Genomic DNA, 13924 nt, shown 5'->3' on the forward strand with positions numbered 1-13924 from the left:
ATCGGTGAGTTTCGATATATATATATATATATATATCGGTACGTATCGGTGAGTATCGATACGTATCGGTGCTACGGTCATATAATGGCCAATATGGGTAATTTTTTAGAAAAAAACAATTTTTTGAAGGGTTTTTGTTCCAAAGTTGCTGTCAGCCATATTTCTCTCTAACTAAAGTGGAAATCAAGGTTGGGAACAAGGATTTTACATTTATGGGACAACTACAGACCTTGAATTCTTAGTATGATACCCTCAATTTAGTGTTTATGCATAATACATGTTATCAATAGATTTTTTTAACAAATTTTTTATGTAAAAGTGTTTAAAAAAATGTTTCCTATCCATTTATGTGTGTATCTTTAGAGTATCTTAGTGTATCTCCGATACGATACGATATCCTCCGATACGTATCTTAATTTTGGCCGACCGATACCGATACTTTAATCCTTGATCAGAGTCGTTCTTGTACATTCCTATACGTGAATCTGATCCATTCACAATGATTGCTCCAACTTTACATAACTCAATAATGACACATGATTATAGGGTTTAGTATAATTTAGGTCTGAACCAATCAAACTAAGTTTCACTTTCTAAACCAAAAAGAACCCGAATTATTTTTGGTTAAGATTTAAAAGGCTTATTTTTTATTTTTTAGTTTTCGATTCCAATTCTAAATTGCCTTAACCGGAATTCCAGACCGGGTTTTAAATATCAAATCTTTACTCACCACGTGCCCTTCCGGATACTTCTCCGTTCTAATAGGAAATGGACCTTGACGAAGACGGTTGCCAACTTGTCCGACTTCCCGAAACTTCTACCTAAAACTCGGTCTCTCAAGTCACGGAGGTTACGGCCAAGTCTGACTTGAGACTCGCGAATGGAAACCTTCTATTTCTACACAGCCATGCGATGATTTCAACCGTCTATTTCATAACTAACAAATCTTTTAAACCAAAAAAGACTATTTTAGAAATGGAAAAAAGAAACATAAACATAGTGTCTTTCCTACGCCCATACAAAGTAGAGGGCGACTTGTCCGTTCCACCCTCGTGAAAGATAAAATCCTTCGTTTTTAGTGCTTCTACTATTTGCTCCCATTGTGTAGGGATTGTGTTATCTTTTATCAAATTCTTATACAAGATTTCTACCTTTCATTAGGGATAGGATGGTCAGTTTGTCCCTACTATGTCTTAATATAGGGCTCACGTTACGTTTTAGGCTTATTTTCTCTTTTAAAAAATATCATGTTACAAAAAATCGTTGATTGAATATTTCTAATCACCGTAGGAGCCACGTTGTCTTTTACAGAACTCTTGGATGTAATTTCTGTGGTGGGACACATGGTTTCAAGTATGTGTATCGTATCGTCCATATCATATCGGTATCTGATCCAAATTGGTTACCCATAATGTTTCAGGGGTAAAACAATAAAAAAATATATTTTTTGAAAAGCAAGGGGTAAAGTGATCGAAACGTACCGATCCTCTCTAATGCTGATCTGGATCGGATTGGTATCAATCTCTACCAATACCGAAAACTAAATCCATGGTAGGACAGTTAATTAGTCCCCTAATATATCTTAGTGTAGGTTGTAGGGTTCACAGTACATTTTAAGTTTCTTTTTCTCTTTAAAAATTGTAATTTAAAATATATATATATATATATATATAAAATTTCATAAAAAAATCGGTGATTGAATGCTTCTAGTCAGCGCAGGAGCCATATTGTCTTTTACAGAATTCTAGAACTAAATCCATGGTGAGAGAGTTAATATATCTTAATGTAGGTTGTAAGGTTCACATTACATTTTAGATTTCGTTTTTTCCTTTAAATATATATTTTCAAAAAAAAAATTATTGAAAAATCGGTGGTTAAATATTTTAGACAGCGCAGGAGCCACATTGTCTTTAACAAATTTCTGCTTTTTCAGTAGGGGTGGGAAAGTCAATTCGGCCCCTACTAATGTCTGAGAGTAGGGTTAAGCTACTTTCTAGGCTTCCTTTTTTCTATAAAAATATCATTTAACGAAAATCCACTGGTTGAAAGTTTCTAGCTCATTCTGTTCCAAGCTTCCTGCTATATTTGCCTTTCCGACTTCCTTTATAAGCTAACCTTCTCTTCTGTGCTCTATACTATCTGCGTTAAAAGAAAACTAAGTATGGCTTCCGAAACGGTTGGTGATCTCAATCTTTCTATGTTCTTGTTTCGAATTTCATTTCTCCGATTCAAATTTTTTATAATATGACAATATTTTGATTCAATTCAATTCCTGATTACTGCTTCCTTTTGTGTTTCTGTGTAGAACGAATCGGAGAAACAACAATTGAAACATCTAGGGTTTATCAAGATTGCTGCTATTAACACCTTGGTATGCATATCGAACCTTTACGAATATGCTAAGCAGAATTCAGGACCTTTGAGATCTGGAGTTCGAACCGTCGAGGGTACTGTTACAACTGTTGTAGCCCCCGTCTGCGAGAAATTCAGAGATGTTCCTTACAATCTTCTCGTATTTCTTGACAAGAAGGTATTGGATCTGTCCTCTCTTTGTAATCATCGTCTTCCTCTGTTGTTCAAAAATCATTTCAGTTTCCCCCCTCCCCGGTATTCTTGTTCTTTGTTCTTTTGGATTGCAGATGCTTCTTTGTTGATTAGGGTTCTGGTTAAGTCGCAGAATCTCTATCTTAGCTTTATCTAGGGTCATTGGAACCGGATCGATGGGTTTTCAATTCTAAGCGGCCGATTTTAGGGTTTTTTTTTTTTAACCAATGCCGGCCAATTCGACCTCCGCTTCCGAGTTTTGACATCTATTTTATATCTTGCAACTTTGATGCAAATACTGAGAAAATTGCTTCTCTCAATTGCAGGTAGATGAAGCAGCAAATAAGTTTGACAAAGATGCACCCCATTTGGCGAAGCAGGTTGTTAGCCATGCATCATGCATGATCCAGAAGGCATCAAAGGTCGCTCAATCTTTTGTATCTGAGGTTCGAACTGGTGGTGTACCAGCAGCTATAAACTATGGTCTGGGATTATACAAGGACTTTGTTTTGGATCAATCGGTTAGGGTTTGGTATGTCCTAAACCAGGTTCCACCATTCCAGAAAGGAGCAGAGATGGTTGTTCCTACAGCTGCTCATTGCTCGGACAAGTACAACCATGTTGTCGTGGACATGAGGCAGAAGGGTTACGCAGCATTTGCTTATCTTCCACTTGTGCCTCTGGATAAAATAGCCAAGGCATTCAACAGGAAGGGTGAGCCAGTGAAGGAAGGTGTGGAGACCAACTAAACTAGTTTCTCACTGAGATAAAGAACTACTCATAAAGTCACTATTTGGTTTAGGGTTTATTTTGGTTAGTTGCGTTTTTGTGTGAGTGTGTGGATGGATGAAGATGTAATCTGAATTTGATCTTTGATAAGATTAAAATACTTTCACCATCTTTCTCTGTTTTGCTTGGTAACACACACTTCTGCTCTTTGGGTTGTGGTTTGTATGGTTCTAAAATGCGTCTACATGGAAGGGGTTGGCCCTTGCTTATAAGCCACAAGTTCTCTGGACTATCGATCGATGTGGGTCTATCTTAATCGGCCCTTTTTGATTTTTATTATGATAATAAGTATAATGGAAATTTCTTTAAGTTGTCTTTTCATCGAGTACCTTTCACAGTAGCATGATAGATCTCATATTAGGATAAATTATTAAATTCCAGAAAAATACAACTTTTATGTTTCATGCTAGTTGAAATTGGTGATCAGAACGGTTGATATCTTCGTAGTTTGGTTGTCCAAAATTTTCAATTTGTTATCCTTTTGTCTTGCATTAGTTAAAGAGGGAAAGCCACCTGTCAACTGTTTGTAATATAGCAACATGATTTAGTTTAATCTTGGTAAATCATGGAAAACCCAACCTGATTTAGATGAATCCTGGTAAAATTGAGAGAGAGAGAGAGAAATGGAAGTAACCCCAGAAAACCATCAACAGTCACCATTAGAACCTGAAAAATCAGGAAAAAAAGGTGAGAACAAATAAAATGGTTGTGCAAGACAACCTCTCAGTTCTCAAACCCAGAACACTAGCACCTTTGATCGGACAAAATTTAGTTGCTGCCCGGGTTGCAGTCACGGGTTGCAGTCAAGTAATTGCAACCCTTGTGGCAGTCAAAGAAATAGAATCTAAAAATATATTTTAGGAAATACAACCTAGGAGGGTATTTGTGAACCCTACGAGGAAGTGAATCATTCCATTTCTTTGACTGCTAGTAAGGGGTTGCAGCAAGGGGTTTCATTTTTTTCCCTTGACTCTTCTAGAAATTTACACAAGAAAAAGAGCATGCCAACTGTGTTATGCGGACCGAGTTTTCTTAAGCCCATTGCGGGGAGACAGAGAGGTAGGGAAAGAGGAGAGTCACATCTAGACCATTCGTCGTTCAGCCACGGGTCAAGAAAAACTTTGTTCAATAACAAATGTCACCAATAATGAACCATTTGCTAGTTGAGTCCCATAATAATGGATAGAACTGAGTTTCCCTCCATCCATGACAAAGAGAGAACACTTAAACCACACCATTTGACCTTAGGATTGGAATGAAAAAAAGATGCTTTCAGTCTTCATATAATGAGAGATGAATGTAAAGATGGAACTCACTTGTCCAAGAGTTCAATCTTCACAAGGGCACATTATGGTGGATGAAGAGATTCTCTCTCCATTCAATTCTCCCTATGGGTGAGATAGGAAAAACAAATGGTAATGCCACAGTAATTCCTAAATCCTACGAGGAATATGGCCTACAAAGGAGATTAATGGCTCACAACTCTGCTTCTGTTCCTATTTATTTCGCATTTGCTCGGAAACAAATGCTGCGAAGAGCGAAGAACACAGAGCAGACTGATGCATACTAAAGAAAGGGAGAAAGATCGAAAGTCATGGGGGCGGATTCGCGGTCTCAGGTCCTATTTATTTCTTCATTTGGGAGTTGTTCTATTTTCATTTTCTTCTGTTTTCGGTTACAAACCCACCAACTGATCGAATGCAGTATTGGGTATATCCAGGGAAGACGATTCGAGCTCCAAAGACAATTCAAGCTTCTTAACAAACAACCGAACTAGAGCACCACTCAGGTTTCACTTTTTGTTTCCAATTTTGATTTAAATTTGATTCTGAAAAGTGATCCCGCTATGTAGATACTTGATGATGATCAATCAAATGGTTAGAGAAAAACTTTTTTTACCCCCTTCCCTTTTTGTTTTGTCCCTCAGTGTGGAGTACTTCACATGTTCATTTTCCTTAAAAAGTTTTTCCCTTTTCCCATTTCTATGAAAGTGAACATATTCTATACTATAATCCCTAACAACCAAAACTTCATGCTGGTTGTTACCTCCTCCCTTGTTGCTTGGTCCCTCAGTGAGGAGTACTTCACATGTCCATTTTCCATAAAAGGTTTTCCCCTTTCCCACTCCTATACCTTCTAAACTGTAATGCCTAACAACCAGAACTTCATGTTGCCACTAGCCAATAAGTGGATCTACCTAATTTCTACCTTCAACGTTATGGCTTCCAAGTAATTTGTAGAGTGGCTGTAAAAAAAATATAGTAGTTAATTTACTGTTCTGTCATATGTGTAAGACAATGATGTTGCTTCTCTTAGAAACTGCTATCATGTTATTCTTTTCTTGTATCATGTTCTTAATTATTTACTTACTACATGGCAATTAGTGCAATAAAGAGGTAATGTTTGTTTCTTATGTAGGAGTACGCATTTGAAAAGGTTGTCTGCAAAACTTTTTACACTATAGGATGGGCTTGAAATTAGGAAATAGGAATTCATGAAAGTTCTAGATCTTCAGTGTTGGTGGGAGCAATGTGGATTGCATTAATATCAACAAACAGCCTGGTGTTCATCATCCATTGCTTCAGATTCACAAAATCAGAGAGATCATTCTTTCTCACATTCTTACCACATGTTACTTTTATAGGGACTTTAAATATAAATGAACTGGAATTCTGCTTTACGTTTTGGAATGGGAAAGACTGCCCTTTTCATAGGTTGAACTTGAGGTCTCCCGTAATGTGTGGGGTGATGAAATATAATCCTAACACAAGCAAATGTGCGTACACCCACACACACAGAGTCATGGGACCTTTTAACCAATTAAATAAACAAAAGGTATAAGTGAGAAGTGTATATTTGATGAAGGACCTTTTAAAACAACTAAAAGACTAAGGTCCTATTTTGTTTAACTTCTTGAATTTTAGAGCTAGGAACCATGTAATTGATTCACAGAAGTGATCCTTTGGTGGAGGAACACTGAACTTAAAATGGTCCCACCCATCGGCTGGGAAGAAAAAGTGTTCTGCTCTGTGAAAACCACTCTAAAAATGCAAATAAAATAGAATCTCTCCAAATAGTCAACTTTGTGCCAAATGAAGATCATTCTAGAAAGTAAAAGTTTATGCAGCACAGTGCCAATTGATCTAGGCATTGCCTAGTCTCTGAAAAATATTGTTCTCCACTGTATCTTCTACTTCTATTCACAGTTCACTATCTTAAAGCACTATCAAAATGAAAACTTGTAAAATTAAGAGAACTATAACCTCTTAACATAATAAAGAAGGTTAGGGTCAGGGAAACTATTGAGGAGACTTTCTCTTTTCTTCAAAATGAATTAGACGAAGAGAACAAAAACCTCTCTTAACTCTAAATGGGAAAGTAACTTCCTCAGGGTGTTCTCAACCACTGCCTCGTCTTCCATTGTTTAAGTTTTGTCTGCTTTGATTTATTCAATATAGGTCTTTTTCAGTAGAATCTTCTATATGTTAATCTTCCATTTTTGAAGCTTCAAGCGCTATCTCTTCTTTATTACCATAGACTTCACTCTTTGACTTGGGAACTAAACTTTATATATGGTTGCTTCATCGTCTCTTTAGCTTTAAATGCCTTTTGGTGGTAATATTGTTGAAAGAGAGCTTTATTTGGATGTGCTTTATTTGGTACTTATTCTTCAATTCATGATTCATCTCTTCCCCAGTCCTAGGCTCACGTCTTCGAAGTTTCAGCCTCTCTTCTTAGATTCTCTACCATTATTTAGCATCATAGAAATGAAAACCTAAAACAATGAAGAAAAAGAATGGAGAAGAATAAAACAATCACACAGCCATATACAATGATTTACGTGGTTTGGCAATATTGCTTATGTCCATGGTGAAATGAGATCTGCTTCACTATCAATGGAGTATAAGATCAGGGTTGCTCGTCCTCATGCCTCTCTCAGATTACAGAGAATGAACCATCGCTTCAAATATATAGTGAAACCTATTAGGCACACATTACCGAAATTTGTTTAAGATACATCGTAACCCTAACAAGCATGACTAGTCAATCGCAAATAAGGAAATCTAAGCTTCTTCTCCTCTATCAAGTTGTACCAGTCAAAATATTCCTCTAGAGAATCTGGCCAATCAAGAAATAGGCATGGGTCTGTCTGTTTGTCTGTCCAGCAAAGTAAGGACCTTTTGTCTTCACCTTCTTTGTTGTAATATCAGTACAAGGAGCATGGGCCCCCAGTGATATTAGCTTTAAGATGCTTTACTGCAGCCCACTCCTCTTCCTCTGAAAAAGGTCTAACTCACCCTCTGCCCCTCGCTGGTTTTAGGAAAAACAGTACCTCTAATGACTGTCTTTTAACACCATCTAATTTAAGCAACTGTTATAAAAGGATAAAACTCCTTCCTCAGTTTCCTGAGCATCCACTTTGAGAACTCTGTCAACACAAAACAGATAAGTAACTTGAACAGTCCCGAAAAATATTTACTGTAGTTGTACAAGTTACAAAATTGTGCATTTGTTGTGAATGAAATGTAATATTCCTGAAAATGTGGACAATACATCCAAGTTCATATAAAGAGCAACCCAGTGCACAAGGCTCCTGCTACTGCAGGGACTGGGAGGGGGCAAATGTACTCAGCATTACCCCCTGCTTTGCAGAAGAGGCTGTTTCCCTGTACATATAATCCTCAAGAAATCATCAAAGAGGCAAGTAATTTTATTGAGAAGTAAAGTACTGACACCTTATGAATGAACAGTGAGTTACCAATAGTTGAAAGCGATCAATTGAAGACTCTTGAGCCATGAGGGGTAGGTTCGGTTTCATAAGCAGAGCTTATGGTGCAAGTCAGAGAATACAAAAATGTGCATGAGATAGATAAATTTCAGTTCCATCATCCTTGTTGCGTTGAATGAGTTTGTGAACAAATATTTCTGCTCCTTAGCATCCTCTCTGTCTTTCCAATGAGCATCTGCAGAGTGCTACTCAGTAAAAATGGGTTGGGAGGGATTATAGGACCCAAACTTGTACATGGTTATGGAAAAACTGAAACTGCTAATTATATGTCTTGTTCATGGTGAGTTGGGGTGTCATGTCGGGAATTGTGACCTTTAACCCAGGTAAACCATATATTATTTGCAATTGTATGTGTTATTTGCTTATTGGACTATATGCTTCTCTTCCTAACCTTTTACTATATTCATATAAAAAGGGAGGAATATATAATAAGCCCATTAATATTGGCTTTCACTATCTGGTCTTTAGAGCATGACACCAAATGAATCTTTAGGTGGTTGTATGTTTTATAATGTTAATTTGCATGCCCAAACAGCATAAGGTTTACAGTTCATAACAACAACCTAAAAATGTGAGATTTGGTACCATACAGATCGCCATTAATTTCCTTCTTTGTTTGATTATAGAGAATTAGAGAAAAAGTTACCTTTGCCTGTTTGGCTGTATCAATACAGTACCGGAAGTTTCATTGTTATATTATAGCTCATGATTATAGAATTAGTTTAATTATTAATAAAACTAACTTTTATCATGAATAATGTAATTAGTTTCATTGATAAATTATAATTGCAGAAAGTAGAATATAACTAAATCTATTAGGATTATGGAATCATTAATTCTAGAATTATTCGGTGAGATGTTTTATATGAATGATAGTTATAGTAAAGGTAACTGTTTTGCTACAGTGCCCGTTTAGAGGCATCTATTAATTGCTCAAATATGTGTTATGTTACAGCTCCATTATCATTCAAATTTTGTGGACATGTCCACATCAATGCCTTTCATTTTGTGGAGATGTGGAGGCTTGTAAATTGGTTGACATTTCAACTTGACACTACAGTTCGACTGTTGAAAATATGAGGATAGAAGTCCTAACCTGGTGGAATATATGGTAAGTAGGACCCAAAATTTGACACACGGCCATTCCAAAGAGGGTGCTGCTGATCCAACTTTCTGTTTGGCCAAAAAATCCCTCCCCACATGGATTAAAAAGGATCTTTTAACAGGGCCTTGAATTTTCCTCAAGGCACCTGCTTTTGAGAGAGAATTGAAATCTTTAGATAATGTGATGTCTCTATTTATCGTCAGAAGTGTTTGTTTAAAACAGATCCAAAGGATGTAATAAATTGCATTGTGCATGACTTGAATTTGAGAGTTCATTATAATTTTAGGTAAGTTGATGTACATATTTACCACCAAAAGTGTTTGTTTACTCCAGATCCAAATGATGTAATAAATTGCATTGTGCATGACTGGAGTTTTGAGAGTTCACTGAAATCTTTTGATGAGTTGATGTCTATATTTACCATCAAAACTGTTTGTTTACTGCAGATCCGAAGGATGCAACAATTGCGTTGTGCATGATGGAATTTTCATCAGTTTCCTTTATTTTCTTCAAAAATGAGTTGTTTGATTCGACATCTTTAGGCTGCAACATCTAATAAGTATTCATGAAATTTCTCTGGAATTCTGTCACATTTATTACTTAAAAAAAAAAAAAAAATACTTCAATGAGAAAGACTACTGATCCAAGGGAATATCACCTTTGTCCAATACCCGCTCAATGGCTTTTAATACTTCCTGAATTTAGAACCAGTTACCACGATTTGGCATGTTCTCCAATCGTCATTATTAGTGGAGGGAATATAGGAAGTCTTTGTTATTGTGACCAAAGTGGACTCTGCACATCTTTTTTTGCCACAAGCATCTGTTCTCTGGGCATAGGAGCTTCACTTATTTGGCACTATGGAAGAGATCTTAAAATGATGTTTTAGTGAGAGAACAGATGCTGGAACTTAGTAATTTAATAGACTTTTGCTTAAACACCCACTCTTGGCAGAACTCCTGCTTCCACACCTCCCTATGTCTTGGACTGGGTTAAAATAGTTGGTGACTGAAATGGGCCAAAACCTGACCTAGTTATAGGTGATCCTAGCCCAGCTTAAATAGCCATATAGTGTTACAAATTTGAAAATATTTTTTGTCCACTTACTGATATTAGTGCAGAAGGTAAGGCTGTCTAAATATGCTTTAAATGTGTTCTCTAGCATCTTAGCATATGTTCATTTTTCACTTTATATCTATCATTCTTTCTTTAATTATTTACTTATGGTGATACGATAGAACTGCAGGGAATTGTCGATCGACTGTAAACAATGATCACGAATTTAAGCTGATTTTGCATCTAATTTGGATTTTGGTGGAGCGGTTTACAGGGCCTTCAAACTGAAGCTGCACCAGAAATAGGCAGTGGATGTTTCATCCCTGGGAACTATTACAAGACAGGCTTTATCTGTAATATTCAAAATTGTGGATGAATCCAATAGAACTCATGGATCCAATGCAGGTGGCAATGGATATACAGTTGCAGACAGTCCTAATTGCTGCACTGAGGAGTATGATGAGTACCAGGTGATGTCTTGAGATTCATGATGTTTGGTAACTGGGGGGTCCCAATCGCTAAATTTGATGCTAATTCATGATCATAAAAGCATTGAAAGAAGTATTATTTCATTCTCTTTGTGTGTTTTCACTTTATAGAAGTTATTCCTCTTGTATTGCATTTTTATGTATATGATACTTTGTCTCATCCAATGTTCCAGTGGCATCTCCTCCTTTTCCTCTTTTCTTGAATAAGCTAACCAAATGCTTTACTAATAGGGATTTCTGTGGCTTACCCCCCCCCTCCCTCTCTCTCTCTCTCATGATGTTAGGTATTGTTTTTTCTGTATCATATCGACCATATTGATATTACAGTGGATCAGGAGTAGTCGGCGAAAAAGTTATATATTTTTCAAATTTATGCTCGATATTGGTCCAACACCAACCGATCCAAATCAGTGACCTAAAGGCTAAACCCCGTATCTCTCTCTCTCTCTCTGTCTCTCTCTCTCTCTCTCTCTCTCATTATTCTTTATGTGTTGTTCAGGGGAAGAAATTGTGTTTCTCACTGGATTCCTCTTCTACCTTTTCTTTTTCTGGTGCATGACACAGCATAAAATGTTGCACTCTCCTCCCCACTTGCATTTTACCTGCTTTTATTTTGCTTTCCCCCCTTTTCACTAGTCAAGCCCCCCCTCTCCATAATCTCTTTTGACTGACAGAAAGCTCTGAGAGCAAAAGAGCAGAGGACAGATTACACAACCACACAACCTCGGATTCCTTCTGTTGCCCACCCACTTGAGCATTTTCTTTAACGTTTATGATGATGAAATGTAACCTTTCTCCCAATTTTCAAAATAAAGGAAGACATTGGTTTCTGGAAATTTAAAACCCAGAAGACATATTTGTGCTATTAAAGCTTCCATTCCAATTTCCAACCCCTTCAAGAATCTCACTGCTACCCACTCTACCTTCTCTGTTTTAACTATGAATAGTATGATAGACTTAACCCCAAAGCCAAGCCAAAATTAGTTCCATAGCTTCATTACACCATTACCAATGGCAGCTGAGCTGTTAAGTGTTTGGTGAACTTCCATACCATACCCATCCCTTCACAGTTCAAAAGTACAAATCTTACTCTTAATAATGTATCAAAGTCTCCACTCCTCTCCCCCACCACCTAATGACCCAACTGCCACTTCTCGCTTCTCATACACGAGATATTAATGGTAGAAGATTCAAGATGAACAAGTTAATGAGGAAGATCGAAGAAAGAAAAATGAAAAAAATTTAAGAGTTTTTTTTTTTTTTTTTTAAGAATTGAAATTGATCTATAGTCTATATGGTTCAGGAAAAAAAATAGTACATTCCTCTCTTCTCATATACAAAACAAAGACAAATCCTCCGAACTACCCTAATAAATATTTAAAAAAAAAAAAAAAAAAAACTAATTTGTCTCCTTAACTCTGGACAAGGGGGTGGTCGTCGTCTCCTCCTCCAGCGGCGACACCGTCAACGTCGCCGTCCACCGCGAGCCACCGCTCCATGGGGCCGCACTCCAACTTGTGGCGCAACTTCCAATCGAGCGCCTGGCACGCACGAGAGCAGTAGTTAACGGCTCCACATACGGAACAACGACGAAACTCGTGTCGTCTCGTCTCGGGCCGGCCGCATCCGGTGTGGGAGCAAAGCCTCAGCCCATTCCCAGACACACCCCCTCGCAGTCCAAACCACTCCACCAGAAACCGATTCGCTGGGTGCGCCTCCGGTGCCGGCACGTTGCATCCGAAGTCGCTCAACAACGGACACCCCGTGGAACTACCACCGTCCATCACGGGGCGATGGTGGTGAGGATGCCACGTTAGCAACGGCCGCGAAGTGGAGGAACAGAGGACAGAAGCGAGTTCACGGGCGTTGGCCTGGACTAGGAATCGGCGTCCTTCGGATATGTTTTGGCGGACGCCGTAACCGTCTTGAAGGCAGTGGCCGAGCTCCCTTAGGGCATCGATATGGCCGAGGAAGGCGGCTCTGGCGCATAGAGCTACCCCTGCCCTTAAGTCCTTGTCGGTCTTTGAACCACCACTTCCGTTGAACTGAATCACTGCGAGCGAGTAGAGCGCCGATGCGTGAGAGTTTATTGCTGCTTTCGCCATTAGTGCAGCTCCGCTCCCTCTGCTCTGCAAACAGTAAAATCGGATCTGCGCACAGAAAATTAACTGATTAGCCCAACCAATTCCAAATTAATTTTTCAAAAACGCAGATGGAATCATGGTAGCAGTTATATTTTCTAATAAATTGAGATTACAAACTAACCATGCCAAGAGTATAACAAGCTTCAACGTTCCCTGCATCAGCGCATTGCTTCAAGAAGCGATGAGCGGAATCGGACCAGTTCTTCGTCTTTATTGCAAAAGCTTTGGGTGAGGCTTTCGATAACACCAGAGGATGAAGAGCCAAACCGTTAAGTCTCTTGCATCTGTTACAAGTAAACAAAAAATCAATCTCAATACTTATTCTGTCAACATTATATAAGTTTGTGATTGCTTCTTCGATGGAGAGATCTGCAAAAAAAAAATTGAATCTCTCTACCAACGCTCTGCAATTCACTGCCCACTCATTTCTTGTCCAAAGAGAATGAACAAACCCCAAATGAAATCATATCAAAAAAGGGAAAAGAACCCCAAAGGAGAAAGAACCCAGATGACTAGAGATGAGGAAGAAGAAGAACCGTACGTTATGAGAACGTTGATGAAATCAGAAGGGCAAGTAGCGGTGGAACTAAGTTTGCAGAGGATGCAAGCGATAAGATCATCAGGCAAGCCATCGAAAAAATCAGAGTTCTTAGGAGAATCATCAAGCGGCGTCGTCGTCTTGATCTTCTTCTTCTGAAGAATCAAGACCTTATCCTCCTCTTCTTGGGAGAAACATCGTTTCCTCTTCACTCTCCCTTCCTTGCAAGGTTGGGTTCTTCTATCTCTAAGAGAAGTGAATCCTTTCCTGATGGTTGCTCTCATTATCGTTTCAGAGAATCAAAAACAAAGCAACCCAAATGGGGAACTAAACCATATATATATATATACCAACAAGAAAAAGAGAAAAAAGAAAGAAGGAAAGGAAAGGAAAGGTCTCTCTCCTCCAGACCCACTGAGGGAGTCACGGGCCACAACTAAATGAAATAACCCTGAGACTGTCTTCGTATTT

The 13924-nt window shown here is 38.2% G+C and overlaps 2 protein-coding genes and 1 long non-coding RNA gene across 3 annotated transcripts; 2 read left to right on the forward strand and 1 right to left on the reverse strand.

Moving 5' to 3' along the window:
• Window positions 1–2016: 2016 nt before the first annotated feature.
• Window positions 2017–3442, forward strand: LOC122078984 (REF/SRPP-like protein At1g67360). Its single transcript, XM_042645194.1, has 3 exons — window positions 2017–2176; window positions 2306–2530; window positions 2871–3442. Exons 1-3 carry the CDS (start codon window positions 2162–2164, stop codon window positions 3291–3293), a joined length of 663 nt encoding a protein of 220 aa, XP_042501128.1. The 5' UTR covers window positions 2017–2161; the 3' UTR covers window positions 3294–3442.
• Window positions 3443–4673: 1231 nt separating this feature from the next.
• Window positions 4674–10965, forward strand: LOC122078712. The gene is made up of 3 exons (XR_006140164.1): window positions 4674–4951; window positions 5054–5122; window positions 9078–10965. It is a non-coding gene; the product is annotated as an uncharacterized LOC122078712 (long non-coding RNA).
• Window positions 10966–12003: 1038 nt separating this feature from the next.
• LOC122079939 (F-box protein At1g67340) lies at window positions 12004–13777 on the reverse strand. The gene is made up of 3 exons (XM_042646737.1): window positions 13457–13777; window positions 13037–13199; window positions 12004–12921 (listed from the first exon to the last, which is right to left on the reverse strand). The coding sequence occupies exons 1-3, from the start codon at window positions 13735–13737 to the stop codon at window positions 12184–12186; spliced, it is 1182 nt and encodes a 393-aa protein (XP_042502671.1). The 5' UTR covers window positions 13738–13777; the 3' UTR covers window positions 12004–12183.
• Window positions 13778–13924: the final 147 nt, after the last annotated feature.

Source organism: Macadamia integrifolia, chromosome 5 (assembly GCF_013358625.1).
Source record: "Macadamia integrifolia cultivar HAES 741 chromosome 5, SCU_Mint_v3, whole genome shotgun sequence".
Classification (NCBI taxonomy): domain Eukaryota; kingdom Viridiplantae; phylum Streptophyta; class Magnoliopsida; order Proteales; family Proteaceae; genus Macadamia; species Macadamia integrifolia.